At 45.9% G+C, this 24,038-nt stretch overlaps 1 protein-coding gene across 1 annotated transcript; it reads left to right on the forward strand.

Annotated features, from left to right (window-relative positions):
* The first annotated feature begins 21,788 nt into the window (after positions 1-21,788).
* Positions 21,789-23,705, forward strand: LOC112885370. The gene is made up of 3 exons (XM_025951002.1): positions 21,789-21,975; positions 22,210-22,818; positions 23,017-23,705. The coding sequence occupies exons 1-3, from the start codon at positions 21,789-21,791 to the stop codon at positions 23,703-23,705; spliced, it is 1,485 nt and encodes a 494-aa protein (XP_025806787.1).
* Positions 23,706-24,038: the final 333 nt, after the last annotated feature.

Raw genomic sequence — 24,038 nt, forward strand, 5'->3', positions numbered from 1 at the left:
AATAACAGTGTCACGCTGAGTGATAATATGATCACTCTCATTGATCTGATCTTCACGATGGAGGATTGTCTCATCCCTTGCTGCAATGATTTCATCCTTTTGAGTCACCAAGGCTTGTAATTCCACTATTTGGGTCACTTGACGGTCAGCATTCCGATAGTGGCTTTGAGCCACACCAGTTAACTGACTCATACCGTGACGCAGTAGAATCTGGTAATGATGTTGCACATCCATGAACCTGGTAATAATACGGACGGTTTCTTCAGCCAGATCTCCTAGCATAAGACCAAGATGCTCTGTCCGAAAATTCCATTCCGAATTATCAGGATCTATGGTAGGAAATGAACCAATAGGATATGCGGCAACTTCTGTCGGATGCTGATTGCAGAAAAGTTTGATAGCTTCCAAGGCAGCGATTTCAAGGGTATCAACCAGACGATATCCAACCACTTCCACTTCTATGGGATGCCATGAGGAGCGGAAAGGGTGTTGAGGAATTATCATCTTAACCCGGCATCGAGGAACTCCTTCTTCACGATATTCTACCCCATCATATTGAGGAGGTTCTGTATAATGAAACAGACTCAAGGATTCCCACAATAGATGAGGAAACCCTTCCCAATGTAAAGCATTGGTGTGGAAATGCCCCTCCTGATCCCAAAAGGCATTGGAAGGAGCAGCCATCTGTGACAACAATGCAAATGGTAAGATATATTTACCCTGCGGAAAGCTCACAAGGTAAATGGATTAAGATAGCTGATTCTGATGACAGCAAAGGCTAGAAATCAGATGGATACTTAAGGGACTCAGCTAAAGATTGCTATTCACCCAAACTAAGAAATACCAACAGGTTACTTATTTCTTAAAGCAACAAAATTAAAGATCCCTTTTGTTGATTAATGTATTATGTATGCACGTACTATTCGATCTCACAAACAAAAATAACTGCCCAGTAATCTTGGTCTTACGTGGTTAGTTATGGTGGCACAATATAAATACGTCTCTCTCTATTAACTAGTCGATAAGTTCTATCCGTCCTAGTTGCGTAATCGTGGTTAGTGTACCTGCAGAAAACCACAATACATATATATCCAATGAACCTTTTATGCCAGCATGTCATGAAAGCGTCCCCATTCATTATTGCTCATTATAGAAACAGCATCTGTACAATTACCGCCGTACAGACAACGTTAACATACGTTATCGAAACAACGTATTCACAGGGGTACCGCAAAATGCAGGGGTATGAACAGCGATCGCCATACCCTGCACCGAACCATCTACTCCCAATGTAGTCAACCAAAGTTGGTACATTGGCAGCATCTCAAGTAAGCCACTGCTTGAGAAACAGCGTTCGGTTCGCATCACCGACAGGAAGGCCAAGCTCCCTCAGTTGGCTGAGGATCCTTACCTTTTTACCTCACGATCGAAGATGTCGTTACAGAATGTAAGGTCAGGTTGTGCATGAATTTAAGTTTTGACAAAAAGTAATGCTGGAGGTTAGATTTATATATTTATAGTACAGCCACCTCTAATTCCCTTAATAACATTACCCTAGGGCTTTACGTACTATACATAAACCTTAACGAACCCAACGTAGTTCGCAATTACTTGATTAATCAAATTTTATACTATAAATTACTTTTAAGGCTAAATATATCTCCAGGGTACACTTGTTAGCTCTGATACCAGCTGTGGCAGAACCAACTTGAATTATACTGGCTCAAGTACGCGAGTCCTCTCTTGAGGGCTACCTCGTGCTTCAAACGGTATAATACCTTGGCCTGTCGGGTAACGTCCCAATAAACCACCGAATGCAGGATCAAACAAGGTACCTCGCACGAAGGCGAGTCCAGAGATATAAAAGCCATTACATTTTACATCACAGGCAGTTATATTACAAAAGTACACCAAACATCATCAGTTCCCATTGAAGGGAAATTATTACAAAACAGGTTTAAGTTTTTAAGTCAAAGCAGCGGAGTTTAAAAGCGTAGACAATGTACACGTCGTTAATACAGATATTATGCTAGCCCTGCCATAATATCACTCGGCGAAATCTGTGTTGGCCGGGGACGGATCCCACTCCACGGACCAACCATCAGGCAAGGGGTAGGGCCACGGTGTAATGAATGCTGGCTCATCAGGGAGATTACCTGAAGTAAATCAACAAAAGCAAGGCTGAGTATACTAATACTCAGCAAGACTTACCCGCTCATGGTATACTTAGCCATGTATCTAGACTTATGCAGGCTTTTCAGGTTTTGGTAGAGTTTTCAGCAGAAAAGCAACAAAGAGTAGATCCTTATTTCCAACTTTTAGCTTTCAGATTCTAGTTGATTAACCATTCTAGGTAAGCACCTATAACTACTCACACATGGTAGAATCTTTAATCAAACATCATCTTTGATAGTCACAAAGTTACTCTTGTTACTCTATGTGGTAAAGGGATCAAACAGTCTCAACCATCGTGAGAAGCGGACGATTCTTAATCGAATTCAACCTTGCAAGGGTAAACCTAACACACACGCTTGGAACACCAAAGGGTCGTTCCGAAGCAACCGTTTGCCTTTCATTCCGACTCGTGGATCAGATCCACCACAAGCGACTGTAGGACCATACGCACTTCCAAAGTGCAGGACGTACGTCTGTAGCGCGACTACAAAACCTGTACTCCTGGTTGCCCAGCAACACGTATTCCTACACGTCGAACAAAGTAACCAAAAGAAGCAAATACATGTGGTGGGGGGTATGTCCACTCCTCGGGCCGATTGGTTACTAGGCTTACCGCTTACCATATTTCACGGTATGTGGCTAGTACTTTCAAATGCTTAACCACCTCTACCACACCCTGCGACCTTATCAAGTTCCACGACACAGACGGGGTATCATCTCAACCATGATACCTCACAAAACTCCCGTCCGTCATCCTTATAATGATAACAGGAATATAAACATCACAATTCCTATATCGTGCGAGTGACAGGAAATCACTCGACTTCTACCGGTCCTATAAGCAGAGCAGCTATTCGGACTCAGTTCTAGTGTTCAATACATCGGTTCCTCGAATTATGCAACTAAGGTTTTCAAACAACTCCTAAGAACTTAATGCATAAAGATATAGATAAATAGTATAGTTTGCAGTGTAATAAAGTAGGGTTATGTCCGGGGCTTGCCTTCGCTGGTGGGGCTGGGGTTAGTCAAATTAATATCTTCCGAACCTTGGTTCGGGGCTTCAGAGAATTCCGCGACGAGACTTCCGGAATCTTCAGAACAAACTCCTTCTGGTTCCGGAATCAGCTGATAATCTCCGTCAGCGAGAGTGGTCAAGTCTATATGAGATGCAGAGTTTACAAGTTATGGAATGCATATACTTTTATGTTAATTCACAATAAAGTTGCAATCCAAACAAAAGAACATTACATTTCGAAAATAACCTAACTACCCTGCACTGGGCAGTCATTTATTGAGTATTAATTATTTTATCTAAATACATTAAATAGCTAAGTTAACCCTACTAAGTGTCTAGCTAGTGGCATGGGGCAATAGGTTGGGGGTGTTTCTAATAATTACATAAAATAACTTTACTTATTTATTCTATTAATTACTTACATAAACCTTAAGTTACTATTACATTATGAACTAAGTACATTATGTCTAATTTGTTTGACACCTAATTCTTGGTTGGAAATTTAATAACATGTTACAATATTAAAGAACAGTACCCTAAAATATTTTCATGATTTTTGGAGCATTTAACATCTATAAAAATTTATCATATAAGATGAACTATACATTATTTCTAATTAAACTTGTACATTAAGAAAATAATACTTAAATATTGGGATAATTATTTTTCTTCAATTCCACATGCTAAAAGAAAATTAACACCACTGGTTTCACAATTTTATCATTTTTCAATGAATTAATATGCATTTCTTAAGCCTATAAGTAACTAAATTTAACATTTAAATTAGATCATCAAACCTTCAGAAACTGAAATTTATAACTTAAGTAAAGTTTTAGATGTTTACCTAAGGATTCCAAAAAAATTTAGTTTACATTTTTATGATTTTTCCTCGAATTGATATAGAATTTCTAAGTTGACAGCATAATTTACATAAGGGGGTCCTTCGGGTACTATTCCTCTGAGTCTAAGGGTTTGCAGTAAACCCCCTGGGTTTTCAAGTCTTCTAACACGAGGTCCTTACTCCCAGTCAAAGAGGAGACAGATGAATTGACCGGCGTGATTCGTCGTCGGCGATCGCCGGCGGCGAGGTTGGAGGGATGGGAAGGCACAAACACGTTAGGGCGCACCTGTGGGCAAGTGGAATCGGCTCGGGGCAAGCTGTGGGGGTGGCTCGACGGAGACCGTGCGGCCGGCGACGGGGAAGATCGGTGGGAAGGGTACTTCGGTGGGCAGAAGGGGCAAGGAAGGAGCCCAGGAGCTTCAGTGCGAGTTAAGGAAGCTTAAAGTGCAACCAATTGAGGTCGGGAGTGGCTAGAAGCAGGTGCTCCACGGTGAACAGAACACGGCGGCGATGAGAAAGCTCAGGGAGCTCGTCGGGGAGCCGATGTAAAGCCTTAGGAATCAAATTGATGGGTCGGAGAGCTTTGTAGCGGTGATGTAGTGCTGGCTAAGGTACTGTGGTGGCGTGGAATGGCTCGGGGTGAGCCGTCCACGAGGAGCAGGAGGCGGCGGCGGACGGTGGCCGTCGGAGACGAAGCTCTGGTGTCCAAGCGGGGAAGGGAAATGGCTGGGAAGCTGTGCGAGGATGAGGTGGAGCTGAAAATGGGGTCAGCGCAGGCGGAGCAGCGGTGGAGGGGTGGGGCGACGGTGAGCTCAAGCTCGCCGGCGTTCGGGCGGCAATGGCGACGGCGTTCCGAGGCGTGGAAGTGGAAAAGGAGGAGAAGAATGCGACCAACAGCTCGGTGGGGTAGTTGTAGTGCTCAAGCGCGTGCGAACACAAGGACTGGGCGCTCGATTTGGGGCTTGCCACGGCGGCGGCTCGGTGGAGGCCGAGCGGCGGTGGCGTGCGCGTGGCGAGCGCAGGAGACGCCAGGGAGAGATGGGAGCTGAGGTGGGAGAGGCAGAGGGCGACGCGTAGGTACGTGCAGAGGCTGGAGGTGGAGCTTGGGCCGCAGCGCCGGCAGTGAGCGGCGGTGGCAGGAGCAGAGTAGAGGGGGAAGCGGCAGGGACAGAGGAAGAAGAAGCAGGCAGGAGTCAGAAGGACCCGTTTGCAATTCCCAAAAAGTTCAGGGACCCCTCTGTGAACTGAAAATTTCTCACTGCTACAAAGGTCAAATGAGAAAATGCTCAACATGATAGTTGTAGAGTTTTTCAAACTCTACAACATTGTTTTAGGGCTTAGGTTCAGAAAATCAAAGTTTACAACTCTTTAAGTTAAGTTTATGAATAAAGGTAGAATTTGAATTACTTTTGTCTTTATTCAAATAATTTGATCAAACCTTGGGTATGTTTACAAATTTTCCTAGAATGTCATGATTACTTGTATTTTTGCACATTAAACCTTAAGTAAATCTGAATTTTACTCTTATATTTCAATCATTTCACATGTAACCCTTATATACTTGTGTTAATTACACATAGGTCCTTAGTTTCATACAAAGCCTATTTCTCTTAGGTTTTACTTAACATTTGTACTTTTCCTTTCTATGGTCATTTGAATTTGACATTTAATAGCACTTTCACCCAATTAAACTCAAGTACTTATGGAATTCATAATTTACAAATACACCCCAAGTTCTCTGTACAACTCATATACACCTTAGCATGCATACAACTTACTAATACCTAGTGTCTATATTTCTAATTACCTGAATGTTACATAGTGTCCCGGCTCGCCACAGTGAAAGCACACCCGTGGGAGTGCTGGAGCCTGCTGCCCGGCAGGAGGAGTAGGCACTCCCTGCCGCGGAACTGGTGGAGCCGGTGGAGCAGAGCGTGCCGGAGGCGCTGGAAGACTCTGGCCCTGTCCCGCCTGCTGCTGCTGCTGAGGACGAGATGGGTACTGCTGTTGTCGCTGCTGATACTGCTAGATCTGCCTCTGCTGCTACTGCGGGTACTGGTACCGAGGCCGGGTGTTGCTGCCAGACGCAGCAGGAGCCATCTTCCTCTTCTTGTCCTCAATCTCCCGGTGCTTGCGCTCGGTGTTGAGGGTAGCGTCAACCAGCTGGTTGAAGTTGGCGAAGCGGTGGTTCATGAGCGCGTACTCCAGGTGGTCATCCAGTCCTCCCTGAAATGCTCCTGCTTATCGCCATCATTGGCGACCTTAGCGGGGGCGTAGCGAGCAAGCTGGAGGAAACGATCACGGTACTCGGTCACCGTCATAGCTCCCTGCTTAAGCGCAAGGAACTCCTTGCGCTTCATCTTCATCACTCCAGCAGGGATGTGGTGTTGCCTGAAACGCTCCCGGAACTGGACCCAAGTGAGGGCGTCACGGTCCCGAGCTGGGTAGGACTCCCACCAATCGAGAGCTGAGCCTCGCAGCTGCCCTGCTGCGTACAGGACTCGCTCCCGGTCGTCGCACTGAGCAACAACCAACTGGCGCTCCACCGAGCGAAGCCAGTCATCCGCCTGGAGTGGATCCGAGGCGTGAGAGAAGGTAGGCGGATGACCTCTCAGAAAGTCCACACGCCTGTCACGGGGCTGAGGTGGCAGAGGAGGCGGTGGCTGGGTGTGAATCTGCTGCAGAGCCTGAACAGTGTTGTTCAGAGTGGCCATCATCTGCATCTGGAGCTGGAAGAACTGCTCCGGAGTCAGAGGTGGAGGAATCGGCAGCGGCTGATCAATACTCTGGCTGTTCTGCCCCTGCTGGCCAGAACCGGTGCCGGTGCTCCTGGTGTTCACCATCTGTTTGCAGCAGAGCGAAATTTATAAGAGATAGATATTGTACAACTTCCGGAAAGAAAACTCCGACAGGATAAAATAGAGAGAAAAGAGTGTACGGTTTTACCCCCAACGTTCTAACTCAATTTTTTGATTATTTAATTCAGGTTTGTATTAAAGTCATTTTGCATGAACAAATTTAACTACTAGACTATGCAATCAACCAAAGATCCAAATAAAACATTTTGCACAATCACAAACATTCAATATTCACATCTTGGCCGAGTTTATCACACTACTCGACTAACACACTCGTTTTAGCGCTCTTTCATCGGGATAGCCTAAACTTATGGGGTTAGACGAGTTTAGGCCAACGTCTACGGAAAAGATCAAACTAATTCTCAGAAAGGACAAGAAAGAGCAAGTAGATCAAGGTTTAAAGACTCAAGGAATAGAGGCAGAACTGATTGTGTGAGTTTTGCGGAAGCAAGGCAAGGAAAAGAAGTCCTAACTTCGTCCTACAGTTGACACGGCTCTGATACCAATTCTGTCACACCCGATTTATAAGAACATAAATCGAGCAATCATATATACGCCAGGATCAAGTCACGCATATATACAACAGAATCATCAAGATATCACAACACGTATCTCGAAATAAAAGCGTATAAATTATAAATGAGTATCTTTATTACAACTGAATCAAGAATCAGTTCAAGGAATGCGGAAGCGTAAAATAAATACATGAAAAGCAGGGCGCCACAAGGACGTCGGTTGGGAGACAACGCCTAGAAATCGTCGAGTCCGCTAATGTAATCCGCCATGTCGCCTGGTACTGAGCAGCAGTCAAAGATATCCCCGAGAGAACAGAAGAGTAGAGAAGGCAAGTGTGAGTACACAACTCGTACTCAACAAGTATAACACGAATTATGAGGCTCTAAGGTTAGCTGACCCAACTGCATTAGCTTTTAATCTTAGCAAATTTTATTAAAACTAATTACTACAAGTGGATGAATTATCATAACCCAAGTTACATAATAATTAATCAAGATTAAGCATAAGACTACTGAAGACCAAGCCAAACCACCAAGGTACAGCCCACTAATCTGACGGAGGATCTGGGCCGCTCATGACCGTGAGCACGGCTAGTATACCAGTTTTACACTCTCGAGAGGTTGCACAACTTTACCCACAAGTCGTGAGCTACGCTAGTTGTTCATCACACTTCCTTAGGTGAGATGAGTAGCAAGCGCACTACGAGACCGTTATAAAGGATCACGTTAGTAAGGTGTAACCGCTAAGGTTTCTGGATCAGCTACGATGGGGCCCACCTCGCGGGGGTACAAGCACACAGCACAGACCAAGCCGGAGGAACAGGGACCGTTGAAGCTTACCACCCCTCTTGCCCCGCAGGTAAGTTACTCCCAAACCAAAATAACCTAATTAGTAGGTCAAGACCGTCCCATTCCAGTCTTGTGGTTGCACGGCTGTCCCAGGTTGTCGCTCTATAAACCGGTCCTTATAGAGAGTGGCCAACCAAGCACTAAGCGCCGTGCTGGCCCCCTAAACCATGTTTCTAACAAAAACATATTTTAAGGAGACGTGAGCCACTCAAGCACACAGCACAGAGGGCCACTCTCAGAATTAAGTTGCATATAACCATTAATCAAATTTAATTAAAAAGGACCGAGATGGGTGAGAGCGCAGCACCTAGCACAACTAACCAAAATGCAACCCAAGGTATATATATAAAGGATAAGGTGGCTAGGAAGTCCTTATAGGCATACAGAATTAAAATGCAGTATGGAATTGTATTTAAAAGTGATAGGATGTTCATGTTATACTTGCCTTCCTCAAAGTTCTCCTGCTGCTGCTCAAAGGGCTCTGAAGAAAGGGGCTCCTGGTACTCGTCCAAAGGCTCAGCATCTACTCATGATCGCAACGCCAAAACATGGTCCAGCATATACACATACATGCAAACAAGTAGAAAAAAATAAGAAACAGTACAACAATATAGAAAAATAGCACACAAAACTATGATAGAATTATTCTACGCATTATAATGATCGCGTGAGCGTGAAAACCACCTAAAACGGATCTAAGACGCGAAATCTAGGGCTAAAACAAGGTCCAGGGCTTTTCTGCGTGAAAAACAGAACTTCCAGGGGGTTCTGGGCAAAAATTAGGGACCTAAACGTAATTAAAGGCTAGACGCAGGGTCTGACATGCAAAACTACTGGGGCTGGACTGCGGGTTCGATTTCCAAAGAGCTCAGGGGCCTAAACAATAAAAACAACACCTAACTGTAATTATTTCTTAACGGCACAGGAGTGCGGGTTGATTCCAGAACAATACAGGGACTCTTTAGCAAAACTGGCGGCCGAACCGGTATGATCTAATCTCGTCCGTTGGTTACAGATCAGGCGGCTAGGGTTCAAAGGGGCTATGGCCGGTGGCGGGAGTCGCCGGAGATGGGTTTCCCGCGGCGGCGCTCGGCGGAAACACGCCGGACTTGGCCTATCTTGGCTGTCCGGGCTCGGTTTTGGACGAGATCAGGCCTAAGAGCTAGAGTTTGGCACGGCGAACACATCTGGGCACTTGTGGTGGTGGATTTGGGCACGGCTAGGGCATAACAACGGTGAGGGCGGCTCGGCACGACGGCATCGCCGGCGTGCAGCATTCCGGGCGCTACGGGCTGCCAAACACTACGGGATCCGGCGCAAAGGGACCAGGAGGAGAGAGTGAAGCTCACCGAGGGCTTGGGCTGGGACAGAACGCGCGGATGATGACCGGCGGTGAGGTTCTGCGGTGGAGGCGGGTCGGGTTCTCGCGGGCCGGCGGCTACAGAAGGGCTCCGATGTTCTGGTCACCTTGGATCACTTCAGGGGTCGCCTGCGAAGGTGCAAAGGGGGTCAGCTTGGCCTGCGGCCTACCGGCGGCGACCAATTGCTCGGGGGCGGCTTACGGCTTACCGAAATCCGAGCGGCGGAAGGGGCAGTGCAGGGGGCTCGGGGAGGCTGGGGGTGCAGAGGCGGCTTAGGGTGGCCCAAGGGGCGGCTGCGGATAACAAAAGGGGGGGGGGGGGGGGGGTTGGCCGCCTCGGCGTGCGGGTCAGCCGAACAACGGAGCTTTCGCTCCTCACGGGGTCGTTGCGGCTCGTCCCAATCCGAGCGCGGGCACGCTTCTAGAAGTATCCAGGCGGGGGACTAGGCCAGCGTGCGGCTCGGGCTAGGTGCGGCGAAGGGGGAGAGGGCCGGGGGTGCGGCGGAGCGGGCCACGGGCAGCGACCGAGCGGCCGGGCCGGCGGGGAAGAAAACAGAGGAGGGGGGTCGGGCACTGGAAGGAAGAAGAAAGGGGGAAGGAGGCGCTGACGTGTGGGGTCGCTGCGCCGGAGAGAGGGAGAGGAAGAGAGACGCGCTCGGGCTGAGGACAGGGAGAGCTGGGCGGGGCGTGGCCCACGCGGGGAGAAGGAGGAAGAGGAGAGGGGAGTGGGAATGGGCCGCTGGGGAAAAGAAGGCCGGCCTAAGAGGGAGGAGGGGGAGGTTGGGCTGCAGCAAAAGAAGAGGATGGGCTGCCGGGCTGTCTCCTCTTTTTCTCCCTCCTTTTCCTTTCTTTTCTAAACTAACTCAAATCAATTTGAATCCAAATGGAATTTGAATTCAACCTCAACTATTCAACCAAACAAAAGAAATGCACCAGCATCAATGCACAAACATATTGATCCTAGTATAAAATTAATTTAAATGCCAGATAAATCAAGAAAAACCTTAGAATTTTTATTCAAGCCAAAATAAATTCATTAATAATTTAGGAAAATTACATTAGGGTGTTACACCTAACGATACTATCTTGAAGTGTGGGTTCAACTGCTATATGATTCAAACTACCTTGAGGAATAATTTCAAGATTGAGCTTTCTCATTTCCTAGCAGAGAGTTTTACTGAAGGCTTCTATTGATAAACAATGGCAATGCGCTTTGCGGCTAAGTGCATCCGCAACCACATTGGCCTTGCCTGGATGATAGTGCACTTCTAGATCATAATTTTTTATAAGCTCTAGCCAACATCTTTGTCTCATATTTAGATCTGCTTGTGTAAAAATGTACTTGAGACTCTTATGGTCAGTATAGATGTTGCTCTTAGTACCCATAAGATAATATCTCCAGATCTTAATCGCATGGATAACGGCTGCAAGCTCAAGATCATGGGTAGGATAGTTCTGTTCATGAGTCCTAAGTGCTCGTGAGGCATAAGCAATTACTCGGTTGTTTTGCATGAGTACACAATCAAGTCTAATGCCCGACGCATCACAATAGATATCAAAAGGTTTGGAATTATCTGGCTGAGCCAAAACTGGAGTAGTAGTGAGATGTGCTCTTAGAGTGTGGAATGTTTCTTCACATTTCTCATTCCAGGAGAATTTAACTCCTTTCTTTAGCAATTCTGTCATTGGCTTGGCTATTTTAGAGAAGTCTGGGATGAAACGACGATAATAGCCAGCAAGACCAAGAAAACTACGGATCTGATGTACTGAAGTAGGGCGCTTCTAATCCATCACTTCCTGAACTTTACTCGGATCAACAGATATGCCGTCACTGGAGATGGTGTGACCCAAAAATTTAACTGCATCTAGCCAAAATTCACATTTGGAGAATTTGGCATACAAGTGGTGTTCTCGCAACCTCTAAAGAATAATATGAAGATGTCTAGCATGATCTTCTAGATTTTTGGAATAGATCAGAATATCGTCGATGAATACTACGACAAATTTATCGAGCTCCGGCATAAAGACAGAGTTCATGAGATACATGAAATATGCTGGGGCGTTGGTAAGACCAAAGGACATAACCAGATATTCATAAAGTCCATATCTGGTGGAGAATGCTGTCTTTGGGATGTCGTTGGGCTTAATCTTTATCTAGTGATATCCAGAGCGAAGGTCAATTTTGGAAAATACCTTGGCTCCAGCTAATTGATCGAATAAGATGTTAATGCGGGGAAAAGGATATTTGTTTTTGATGGTTACTGCATTGAGGGGGCGATAGTCCACACATAGTCTAAGGCTATGGTCCTTTTTCTTCACAAACAAGGCTGGGCATCCCCATGGTGAAGCACTTGCATGAATAAAACCTTTATCAAGAAGGTCCTGAAGTTGAACTTTTAATTCTGCCAGCTCATTGGGTGGCATACGATAGGGTCTTTTAGAGATGGGGGCTGTACTGGGTTGTAACTCTATAACAAACTCAATGTCCCTATCAGGAGGCATACCGGGCAAATCATCCGGAAAAACATCTGGATACTCACATATGATAGGGATGTCCTCAAGCTTGATCCCTTCTATGGTATAAACGCAAGAATTGATATATTCCCGCTATGGAAGATATAGAATAGTAGCTTTGTAATTAGGTGAGTCTATCACAACTGCTCGGGAAGAGATATCTAATGATACTTGATGCCTAGTCATCCAATCCATACCTAATAGGATATCCATTCCTTCTAGGTTTAACAAAATTAAATCTGTCTTTATCAGGTTGCTACCCATTTGAATTGGCACATCTCTACAGATTTGATTTGAAGTAATTTTACCGCCAGGAGTCGCTATCATGTATGTTCCTTAAGTATGATAGAAATCCAAGCCTACTTTTGTTCCAAACTTTGGACTGGTAAAGCTATGGGTTGCACTGGAATCAAAATGTATAACTGCCAGTTGATGGTGTATAGTGAAAGTACCCGTCATTATTGGTGCACCCTCAGGAAGTTTGGAAAGATTCGTGAAATTCCCCCTTCCTTGGCGGACTTGTACAGTTTGCTTCTTGCCTTGGCCCTTGCTGCTCGGGTTGGAAGTCTGCCCTTGGAATGATTTCCTTGGTTGAGGGCAATTTTTGATGAAATGCGATGAACTGCCGCAATTGAAACAACGATTGTTGTTGTTTCCCTCGTTGAACTGCGACAAATTCGACCTTGATCCAAGCTGTTGCTGCTGCTATTGAGGCTGAGGCACTGGTGGTCTGTTGAATCTAGACTGCTGAGGGGGTCTAGCTACCCATCTGCCTGACTGATTGTTTCGGGGTGGGGCTCGTGGAGATGTATTCTGGACTAATCGATACCTCGGGGGTTGAGCACTCGAGGGTCCAGTGGGTATCTTCCGCTTCTTCTCAGCCTAATGGGCTGAAATGCAATCTTTCTGAGTAATTGCCATGTCGACCAGCTCATTGAAGGTGTCTGTCTTAACCAGATTCAATCGTTCTTTGAGCTTGGTGTTTAGGCCACGACGGAAACGATCTCGCTTCTTGGCATCGGTGTTTGCATGACAACCCGCATACTGACATAGGTGATTGAAAGCCTGTGTGTACTGCATTACGGTGCGGGTTCCCTAGGTAAGAGCTAAAAATTCATTGGGCTTCCGCTCAATGAGCCCTTCAAGAATATGATGTGCCCTAAAGGCGGTCCAAAACTCTTCCCATGTGACTACATGTCCTTCTGGCTGCATGGCATAATAATGATCCCACCAAATGCGAGCAATGCCACGAAGCTGCTGTGCTGCAAAGAGTGCCTTGTTTGCTTCGGAGCATAGTGCGGACAGTAGCGTGAACTTGGATTCAATAGTGCGGAGCCACGCATCCGCATCAAGAGGCTCTTTGATCTTATGGAAAAGGTGGGGCTGCATACTGAAGAAATCTTGGTAACTAGCAGAGGGATGTTCATCACGACCTCGTTGCTGATGACAGAACTGGTTCTGCTATGCCTGCACTAGCTGATTAAGGAGTTCAGTCTGTTGTGCCATTACTTCTGCTAGATTTGGTGGTGGTGGTGGCGGTTGTTGGGAGCCGCTAGCCTAGTCTATCCTGAAACCTTCAGGGGTTCCATGTGTAGCGCCAACCATCTGAAAAATGGAAGATATCCTTTAGCAATCACCAATACTTGCTTCCATTCTCAGAAATATACCGCACAAAAATAAAATATATAGAGATAGTGCAAGAAAAATCCAAGACACGAGATAGATAGCTCAACAGGTAACCAGACAGGAAACTCAGGTTATAGATCATATACTGGTGGTCATTACTATGTTACATCTTGGTAGCCTACTAACTACAATTCAAGCCATGCCTACACATGCCACACATAATACAACAAGTGGCCCTTAGGTCAAAATAGACTGCTCGCTCCCTATGTCACACTATACTACACTAAGTGCATCTAGAAGGTCGACAATTTGGAAAAGACAAGAAATCGTTGAGGTTGCCCATAGACTACTAGTTGCCAGAAGAAGAATGATTGGTCTGAGGATTAGGTTCGGGATCTCCATGCTCGGAATCAAGATCGGAAACTCCTTCAATCTCTTCCAGGTCTTCTTCTTCATCTTCACTTTCAGACTCCTCAGCTGCGACAGGAGGTGCTGGCTGCTCATGAAGCATATTGATATGGGCGATGGCGTCGTCAAGCTCAAGAGTAAGGTCATGGATTTTCTCTTGGAGAAACTCGATGACAGTGTTGCGCTGAATGATTAATGTATCACTCTTAATGATCTGATCCTCTCGATGAATGATAGTTTCATCCCACTGTTCAATAACCTCATCTTTAGCGGTAATCATAGCTTGGAGTTCTTCAATCCGAGTAATCTGCTGGTTAATGTTTCTGTGATAACCTTGGCTATACTGGTCATCTGACTCATACCGCAACGCTGAAGTATGTGATGACGGTATTGTGCATTCATAAACCTGACTATAGCACGTAGCGTCTCTTCCGTCAAATCTCCCAGTAAGTGTCCAAAGTGTGATACTCAAAAAGTACACTCGGGTTCATGATAATCTGCTACAGGGAACAAACCAATAGGATACCTGGCTACTTCATCTGCATGCTAGTCACAGAAAATGTTGATGGCTTCAAGAGCTGTGGCTTCAAAAGTGTCTACTAGACGGTGACTAACCACATCAATCTCGATGGGGTGCTACAGAGATTGAGATGGATGTTGAGGAATAGTCATCTTCACTCTGCACCGAGGAATACCCTCTTCACTATACTCCACTCCATCATATTGTGGTGGCTCGGTGTAGCTAAACAACTGAAATGACTCCCACAGGAGATGTGGAAAACCCTCCCAATGCAAGGCATTGGTATGAGCATGTCCCTCGTGGTCCCAAAAGATCTTCAGAAGATCCACCATGATTCTAGTAATAGCAAAGGCTGGAAATCAGATGGATGATATAGATCTTGAGGATGAAATAAAAGATGCCGAGATACTAAACCCTAAGGCTATCTGTATGACCATTTTAAGACTGCACTTGTGATAAGCAACACTCTAGATATCCTTAAAACAATAAGCCATTTAATTCATTCACTTTGTTTAATCATGAAATATGCATGCACGTACTACTCGTCCTCACAACCAAAAACAATTGCCAAATATTTTTGGACTTACGTGGTTAATTTCAATAGCATAGTATATATATATATATATGTCTCTCCCTATAATAGCTAGTTGAGAGACCCTATTCGTTCAGAACCTATCGAGTCGGGGTTAGCGTACCTGCAGAAAAATCATATATATTATGAACCTTTCATGCCAGCACGTCACGAAAGCATTCCCAAACTTTACTGTTCACTTATAGAAATAGCATCTGTACAATTTCCACCGTACAGACGACGTTAACATACGTTACTTTCGCAACGTATTCACGGGAATACCATATAAAATGGGGGTATGAAGAGCGATCACCATACCCTGTGCCTAACCATATACTCCCAATATAATCAACTTATCGTTGGTATATTGGCAGCATCTCAAGTAAGCCACTGCTTGAGAAACAGCGTTCCGTTCACATCACCGACAGGAAGGCCAAACTCTCTCAGTTGGCTGAGGATCCTTATCCTCTTACCTCATCGTCGAATGTGTTGTTACAGAATATAAAGTTGATTGTGCTCGAAAGTAAGTTTTATAGAAATATAGTGCTGGAAGTTAGAATAGTACTATAAGTGTACTGTATATATATATTAGTAGCTACCTGATAACTCCCATATAAACCCTTAGGGCTTTACGTACTAAGCACAATCCTTAACGAAACCAACGCAATTTTACAAAATATCTTGTTGGTCTAGTTTTATACTAAAAATATTTTTAAGGTCAATCATATCTCTGGTGTACACTTGTTAGCTCTGATACCAGCCTGTGGCAGAACCGCTTGAATTATTCTGACTCAAGTGCGCAGACCATCGCTATATAGGCGATATGACCTCAACGCACTTCAAATGGAACAACCCAATGGTCTGTTGGGTAACATCCTGATGAAACCACTGGATTCCGGATCATTGAAGTGTACCTCGTACGAACGCGAGTCCAGAGATACAATCACCGTCATATTTTTACAACATAGGCATAAATAGTTATTACAAACCGGGTTCTGGTCGAGTACTGCAAACCTAACTAAAACAAATTTATACAAACATTGTTTGAAAACTTCAAGTTTTAACGGATAGTATTCAGAGATGGTAGCGGAAATGAAACAACAACGTGACTACTCATCGCAAAGCAGGCACCACACTTAGCCCAAAGCATGGCGCCATTCCGAAGAATAATTGCCGGCCGGGGACGGATTCCATTCCATGGACCAGCTAGGCGGTAAAGTGCAGGGCCAAGGAGAACTAGCAACTGAGTCCTCGAATGACATACCTGAAAACCACATTACTAGCAAGGCTGAGTATACTAATACTCAGCAAGGCTTACCCGTCAACTGGTATACTTAGCCCATAACTAGACCATGAGAGGTTGAAAGGCTCTAGCTTTCTTTTGCTAAAAAATAACAAGAGTATGTCCTTAATTCCGTATTTTAGCTTTCAGATTCTAGTTCAATTAGCCATTCTAAGTGAGCATCTATACTAGACAAGCAAGGTAGGTATTACAACATACATCAATATTATTCCACCAACTGTTGCTCTAGTTACTCTATGTGGCAGAAGTATCAAGCAGTCTCAATCACCGCGAGAAACAGACGATTCCTGAATCGAATTTCATAACCTTGCAAGGGATCCTAACTCACACGCTCGGAAACTTTCCTTTCCGGGCAACCATTCCCCTCATATTTCGGGTCGTGGATCAGCAGCACCACAAGCGACTGTAGGACCATACGCACATCCAATGTGCAGGACGTACGTCTACAGCGCGACTGTATGACCGTACTCCCGTCTACTATGCAGAACATACTCCCACACGTCGATGTGTGTGTACATAAACCAAAATTCGAGTGGTGGGGGATATGTCCACTTGCCGGGCCAATCAGGTACTAGGCTTACCGCGTACCATATTTACGGTATGTGGCTAGTACTTTCAAACACTTTACCACCGCTACCACACACTGTGGCCTTATCAAATTGATCAACAAATATTGGTACCATTTCAATCCATGATACTGCACATAACCCCGTCCGCGATCCTTATAGTGAGTGCAAAATAGTAAACAATCAACTCCTATATCGCGCGAGTGACAGGAAATCACTCGACTTCTGCCGGTCCTATTAGCAGGGTATCTACTCGATAAGGACTCGAAAACATTACATAGGTTCCTAAGTTTCATGCAACTAGGGTTTCATAACAATTCCTAGAACTTAATGCACAAGATAGATATATAACAATATAAGTGCATAATTTAAAATACTGGGTTATGCACTAGGGCTTGCCTTCACTGGTGAGGCTGGGGTTAGTGAGGTCAGTATCTTCCGAACCTTGGTTTGGGGCTTTCGAAAGATCCTTGGTGACGATCACTGGAGCTTCAGAAATACCCTCGTCGGGTTCCGGGATTAGCTCGTAGGTACCGTCGGCGAGTGTCGTCAAATCTACATGATATGCAATTATTTGAAGCAAATTGTTATTATTTTGTTTTCATTATGAAGTTGCAATCCAACAAGAAAACATTCAATACATCACGTCCAGACTTAACTAATTTGTACAAACAACAAAAAGGTTTGAAGGAAATAAACTTAAGTAGAGTTTCTGGTGTACAATTTTTATTGAAAACGGTTATTGGGTGAAGGTTATTACAGAGCCGATCGGGTCTACTTCACAGGATGCTTTTCAAATAGCTGATCTAGCCGATTGGGGTGTGCATCGGCTCGCCTCGCCAATACTTGCTTAAGGTGTTAACCTAGGTAATGATTTTTGCGCGTATCGGCTGTGACTTTTCTTCAGTGAAAGTAGCCGATAGAGGTGTAGCCGATCGACGTGTAGTCAATGGGCGTGTGTAACTAACGGACATGTATCTTACAGATGGGTAGCCGATTGATTCATGCAATTTTATAGAAAAGACCTTAGAAAGAAATAGAGACTTGCATTTGGGTCCCTACTCAACTTGATCAGAAGAAGTCAAACGGCGGCGATTAAAATTCGGCGTGGAGGCTCACCGGCTGTGAGGGGAAGGTAGGGAAAAAGGTTCAAGAGCTCACAACGGACTTGGAGGTGGTCGGAATCGTAGAAGGGGAGCTCGGAGGTGGCGGTTCGACTAGAGAAAGAGCCGGCGCGGCGAGGTTTCGAGTGTGGCGACGGCGTTCCGGTGACTGGGGTGCAGGAAGGTGAAGGAAATTGGTCACGGAGCTTCAGCGTGGAGATGTAGTGCTGATGGTGCTCTTGGCGAAGGAGGAGAAGGGGTGGGACTTCGGTTCGACTAGAATTAGAACGGGGGTGGAGAGTGAGATCGCCGGCGCGGCATTCTGGGCTGCGCGTGCATGGAAGGAGGAAGAAGAGCGGATCAGGAAGGGGCAGTGAAATGCGGCAGTGCTAGTGGAGCACGAAATTGGAGAGTAGGAGTGGCGGAGACGGGTGACGAAGGTGGATAGAGGAGCTCCGGCGAAGTAGTCGAGCGGGGAAAAGAACAAGAATGCGGGTGCGCGCGAGGGGATAGAAGAAAGGAGAAGTTCACTGGGCGCGTTCCCAAGCTAAAAAGAGGCACGCGGGCGGGCAGCAAGCAGCTGCTGGCGGTCGACTACGCGCGTGGCGGCTCGGGCGAGCAGCGGCGACACGCGTTTGCGCGAGGAGGAGCCAGCGGGGTCGGTTAAGCGGCGAGCGGGCGAACTGGGGGCCAGGTGGTGCAGGAAGAGCGGCGAAGGGGCAGCTGGTGGCCAAGGAAAACACCAATGATGGGCGGTGGGCGGCGTTGCTGGAACCAGAGAGGGGGAAGCAGGAGGAAGAAGATGAGGACCTGTTCATAAATTTTGCAAAAGTTCAAGGAGTTCACTGTAAAGTAAAATTTCTTTTCAAACTATAGTTCTAATGAAAATATGCCCAAAATCAAAAGTGTAGAGCTTAAAAAAATCTACCACTTTGCTTTAGGGTCCAACTTTAAAATAGTTAGGGTTTTGAAATTATTTTTAAAAACCAACAAATCATTCAATTCCAAATAAATCCAAAATAAATTTTACCCTTTCAATGAAGCCTTGGAGTATTTACACTTCTTACAGTGGTTAAAGAGTGAAAACTCACGTTTGTAAATCAACCCTTCATACATTTTTGAAATTACCTCCCATTTATACACAATTTACAAAAAGAACCCTAATTTTTTCCAATATTACAAAAATACCTTTTAACATGTATTTAAGTTTTTAAAGGCATTCATCAAAACAAACACAAACTTCACACTACTTCATACTAGAAATTAGTGTGCCTAGCTCCTAAGTACCTGAAATGTCACAGATGACCGGCGAGGCGTATGCCCCGGAGCTGCTGGTGCTCCCGAGAGGGATCAATGCTCTGTGTGAAGACCAGGGGATGCGAATGGCGATCCAGGCGTCTCTGCCTACCCTCGACGACGATCCCTGGTGCTTCGCCCGACAGCCCCCGGCGCGTCGATCCAAACTCCGGCCAGTCCAGCCACGGAGCCTCGGCACCCTCTGGCAGAGGGAAGGAGCCGGAGGCGGCCAGCTCTCGGAGCAGTAGGGACCGCGAGGAGGACAGGTCGCGGAGGCTCCGCCACAGTGATGGATCCTTTGTGGGGGAAGCGGACCCCAAGCGCCAGAAGACAATGGAGTTATGGGGGCAGAGTAGCTCCCGGGCTCTGCTGCCGCCCCATCACCAGCAGCAGCTGCTGGGGAGGTCTGAGGAGCCGCGGTGGTTTCCGCCACACTAGCGACCACCGCCACCACCATCTCAGCAGCAGCAGCAGGCCCCGCCACCGCCGTATTACCGGCAGCACCAGGCCCCGCCATCGCCACAGTAGCGACCACCGCCACCGCCCCAGCGGTAGCAGCAGGCTCCACCGCCACCACCACCTCAGCAGCAGCCGCAGGCCCCACCACCACCACCGGAGACGCCGACGGTGGAGCTGCCCCGCCGGTCGCCCGGGATGCCAGCCTTAGGGAGGAGGCAATCCCCATTCTTCCAGACCGGATGGGGGGTGTGGAGCTCCACGTGAGTGGTTAATTCCCCTTGTCCTCTTTTTTTTTAATCCTTATCTTGATGATGCTTGCTAGTACTACTCGCCCTGCCTCTTCTTCTGCTTCCACCGGCGACTCCTCGGTCGGCAGGTCCGGCCCCCAACACGCTTCTTCCACAACCACTGCTGGGGGGTCGGCAACTTCACCAATAGCACCTCCAGCCCCGCCCGCGGCCGCGGAGGTCCGGGCTGGAGCTCCAGTGGCTGAGACTGCACCTCAAATGGAGGCGACCCCTCCAGCCACGGCGGGCGGAGAGGCTACTCCGGCGTGAAAGTGCATCTAGGCCTAATGACCTATTTTGGTGATTAATAACAACCTAAATGATTATCTAATATTTCAATTGAGTATAATGAGCAGGGGTCAAAGAAACCAAAAAGGAGAAAAGAAAAGGAATGAATCTCGACGATTATTCAAATTTGGAGAACGGTACCAGATCAAGAAAAGAGTTGCAAGCGGAGAAAATTCTTTGTTTTATGTTTTCTTGAGTTTAGGTATACCGTACTATCAAGGGGGATGTGGAAAGTGTGTGGAAGATCACCAATAAATCAAATCCGGAGTGTAAGCCTTGAAGCATTCTATGCAAATCCGAGAGCTCCTGGCGAACAGTCCGCCAGGCGTGGCGGACAGTCCGCCAGGTCACTGGAAATCAGCCTAATGGCTAGTTTCCAGTGAGGCAATATATATACCCCATGAACCCCAAACGAAATACACTCTTGCCTAACCAGTTAAACTGAGTCTCAAGCACATTCTAAGCACTCCAAAGCTCCCCAAAGTGAAACCCTAGCATCTCCACTCCAAATCCTTGGTCTAGGGTTGGGTTTGAGTAAGATTCAAGCAAGATTCAAGTTCTTCCCAAGAGATTCACCTCTCTTGGGCATCTCTTGGCACTCTCCATCGCTTTCCATATCTATTACTCTTGGAGCTTGGCTCCTAGATGGTTCGAGGTGCTCAAGAACAACCAACTCGTGGTGTGGTTGGATTGAGAAGTTTGTATTACCCCTTGTGGCTAGTAAAGAGCTCAAGTTTGACCTTTGTGGTTGCTTGAGAGAGGAAAGGGTTGAGAGGAACCCAGTCCTTTGTGGACTCCTCAATGGGGATGTAGAATCCTTGTGTGGATTCGAACCTTGGGTGAAAATCTTGTGTCTCTTGTGCTTGATTACCTTACTTCATTCTTGTGTTTTTGTTATGCTTACCAATGTCTAGCATTCTTGCCCGATCTACTTGTGTACTTACCAACGTCCGCATTTAGTGTTCCTCACTTGTCTTAGAGTCTTTCTATTCAAGTAGATTTTGGTATACAAGTTTTATCATTCGAAAGATTGCATTCCATTCCCGAGACCTCCCAGCGGACGTTGGAAGTGCCCAGCGGACACTCTCAGCGGATAGTCCGCCAGGCAGCCTCGGATTGAGTTTTTGTGTGCAGGTTTTAAGCGACGATCGCCTATTCACCCCCCGCTAGGCGTACTTTCAAGTGGTATCAGAGCGTGGTTCCTCAAATTTGAGTCTAACAACTTGAGGAGATCATGGCTGGAGAAGATTCACACAAGAATCTTGAGAAGAACAAGGGCAAAGAAGATGAGATGCACAAGGAAGACGACAACGCTAAGTTTGATGTATCCAAAGGCTCCAAGAAGAGTGGAGATCACAAAAAGAATAGCAAGAGCAAGAGCAAGAAAATAGTGATTGAATCATCCTCATCCCCAATATCAAGTAGTGATGTGGGGTCCATCTACATCAAGAGAAGAAAGAAGAAGAAATCGGTTACTTCTAACTACTCTCGCACTCCTTTCAACTATAATAACATGAGTTCCAACAACAATTTTCTTTCCGTTTCTCTTAGAAAACCCCCACACTTTGATGGAACTAACTACTCTCAATGGAGGAATAACATGAGATGGCACTTGTTTTCTCTTCACCCTAGTGTTTGGGAGATTGTTTGTGTAGGTATTGAGCAGCCGGATAGTGACGATGAAAGCTTTGGACCAACTATGCAACAATTGTTCCACCACAATGCTCAAGCCGCAACCATCCTCCTTTCATCCTTGAGTAGAGAGGAATTTGATAAAGTGGATGGATTGCAAAGTGCAAAGGAGATATGGGATACTCTCAAAGTGGCACATGAAGGCACCAAGACCATTCGGAAAGCAAGAATTGAGATGATTGAAGGAGAACTTGGGAGGTTTGCCATGTTGGATGATGAAACCCCCCAAGAGATGTACACGAGGCTCAAGAAGATGATCAATCAAGTGAGGAGTCTTGGAAGCAAGAAGTGGACAGACCATGAAGTGGTCAAGAGGATGATTAGGGCCTTTTCGGTAAGGAACATAACCTTATGTACCTTGATAAGGGAGAGTCCCAACTACAAGAAGATGACACCAAAAGAAGTACTTGGCAAGATTATCAACCATCAGATGATGGAAAGTGAAGCCAAGTATGTGAAGAGCTTGTCCAAGGGAACCTCAACCTCAAGAGGGCAAGACATTGCCCTCAAGGCAAACAAGAAGGAGAAGAGCCAGAAAGTAGTGCAAGAATCCTCATCAAGTGACAATGATAGTGATAGTTCAAGCCTTGATGATGATGACATGGCTCTTCTCATGAAGAACTTCAGCAAATTGATGAGAAACCGCAACTACAAGGGCAACAAGAGGCATGAGAGCTCCAAAAGAAGGACAAAAAGAAATTGCTATAATTGTGGCAAGAGTGGGCATTTCATTGCAAATTGCCCATATGAGAAGAAAGAGGACAAGGAAGAGAAGAGGAAGGACAACAAGGAGAAGAAGTACTTCACCAAGGACAAGAAGTTCTTCAAGAAGAAACAAAGTGGTGAAGCACATCTTGGCAAGGAGTGGGGCTCCGATGATGAGAGCTCCAACTCGGATGAAGAAGAAGTGGCCACACTCGCCTTTAACAAGACTTCTCTCTTCCCCAACCTCAAGGATGGGACGAACATCACTCACACTTGTCTTATGGCAAGGGGAGGTAAAAGAAAGGTAAAAACCATCCCATGTTCTTCTCCTAAGTACACTACTAGTGATGATGAAAGTACATCTAGTAGCTCTAGTGAAAATGATAATGATATTGATATGATTGCCATGCTCAAGAATCTAGATAAAAATGCTATTGCTAAGTTTAACGAACTCATGGAAGAGTTAAACGAGAAGAATGATTTCCTTGAGAAACAAGAGGACTTGCTCATTCTTGAAAAGAAGAAAAACCTTGAACTCAAGGAGCTCATAACCAAGCAAGAAGAAAAATGTAAGGCCTTGGATAAGGAACTTGCGGAAAGCAAGGAGACTAAGACTAGTCTCAAGAGTGCAAATGTTGCACTTCAAGATGAACTTGTTTGCTTAAACAAAAGCCTTGAATTGCAATTTGACACTCTCTTATCCAACGCCTCAACATCTCAACATGACCCATCAATCAACCCCTCCATAGCATAATCATGCCTTAGATGTAAGGATATTGATGTTGATGCTTGTGCTACTAATGTGAAGTTGATTGAAAGCTTGAAAGTCAAGATCACATCCTTAGAAGGTGAGGCACAACAAAAGAAGAAGGATCTTGAGGAGGAAAAACTCAAATATGCAAGAGGTGCATACTTGAACTCAAGACGACCCAACATCAAGGATGGTATTGGTTTCCAACGTTTGGAAAAGCATAATGCAAGAATCAAGAACAATGGGCACGAGTTCCCTAAGTTTGTGAAGGAAGCAGCAAGTGGGAAAATTGCTCCCGGAGCTGGGCACCCGAGAGTGCCTGGCGGACAGTCCGCC

The sequence above is a fragment of the Panicum hallii genome, chromosome 3 (assembly GCF_002211085.1).
Source record: "Panicum hallii strain FIL2 chromosome 3, PHallii_v3.1, whole genome shotgun sequence".
NCBI lineage: Eukaryota > Viridiplantae > Streptophyta > Magnoliopsida > Poales > Poaceae > Panicum > Panicum hallii.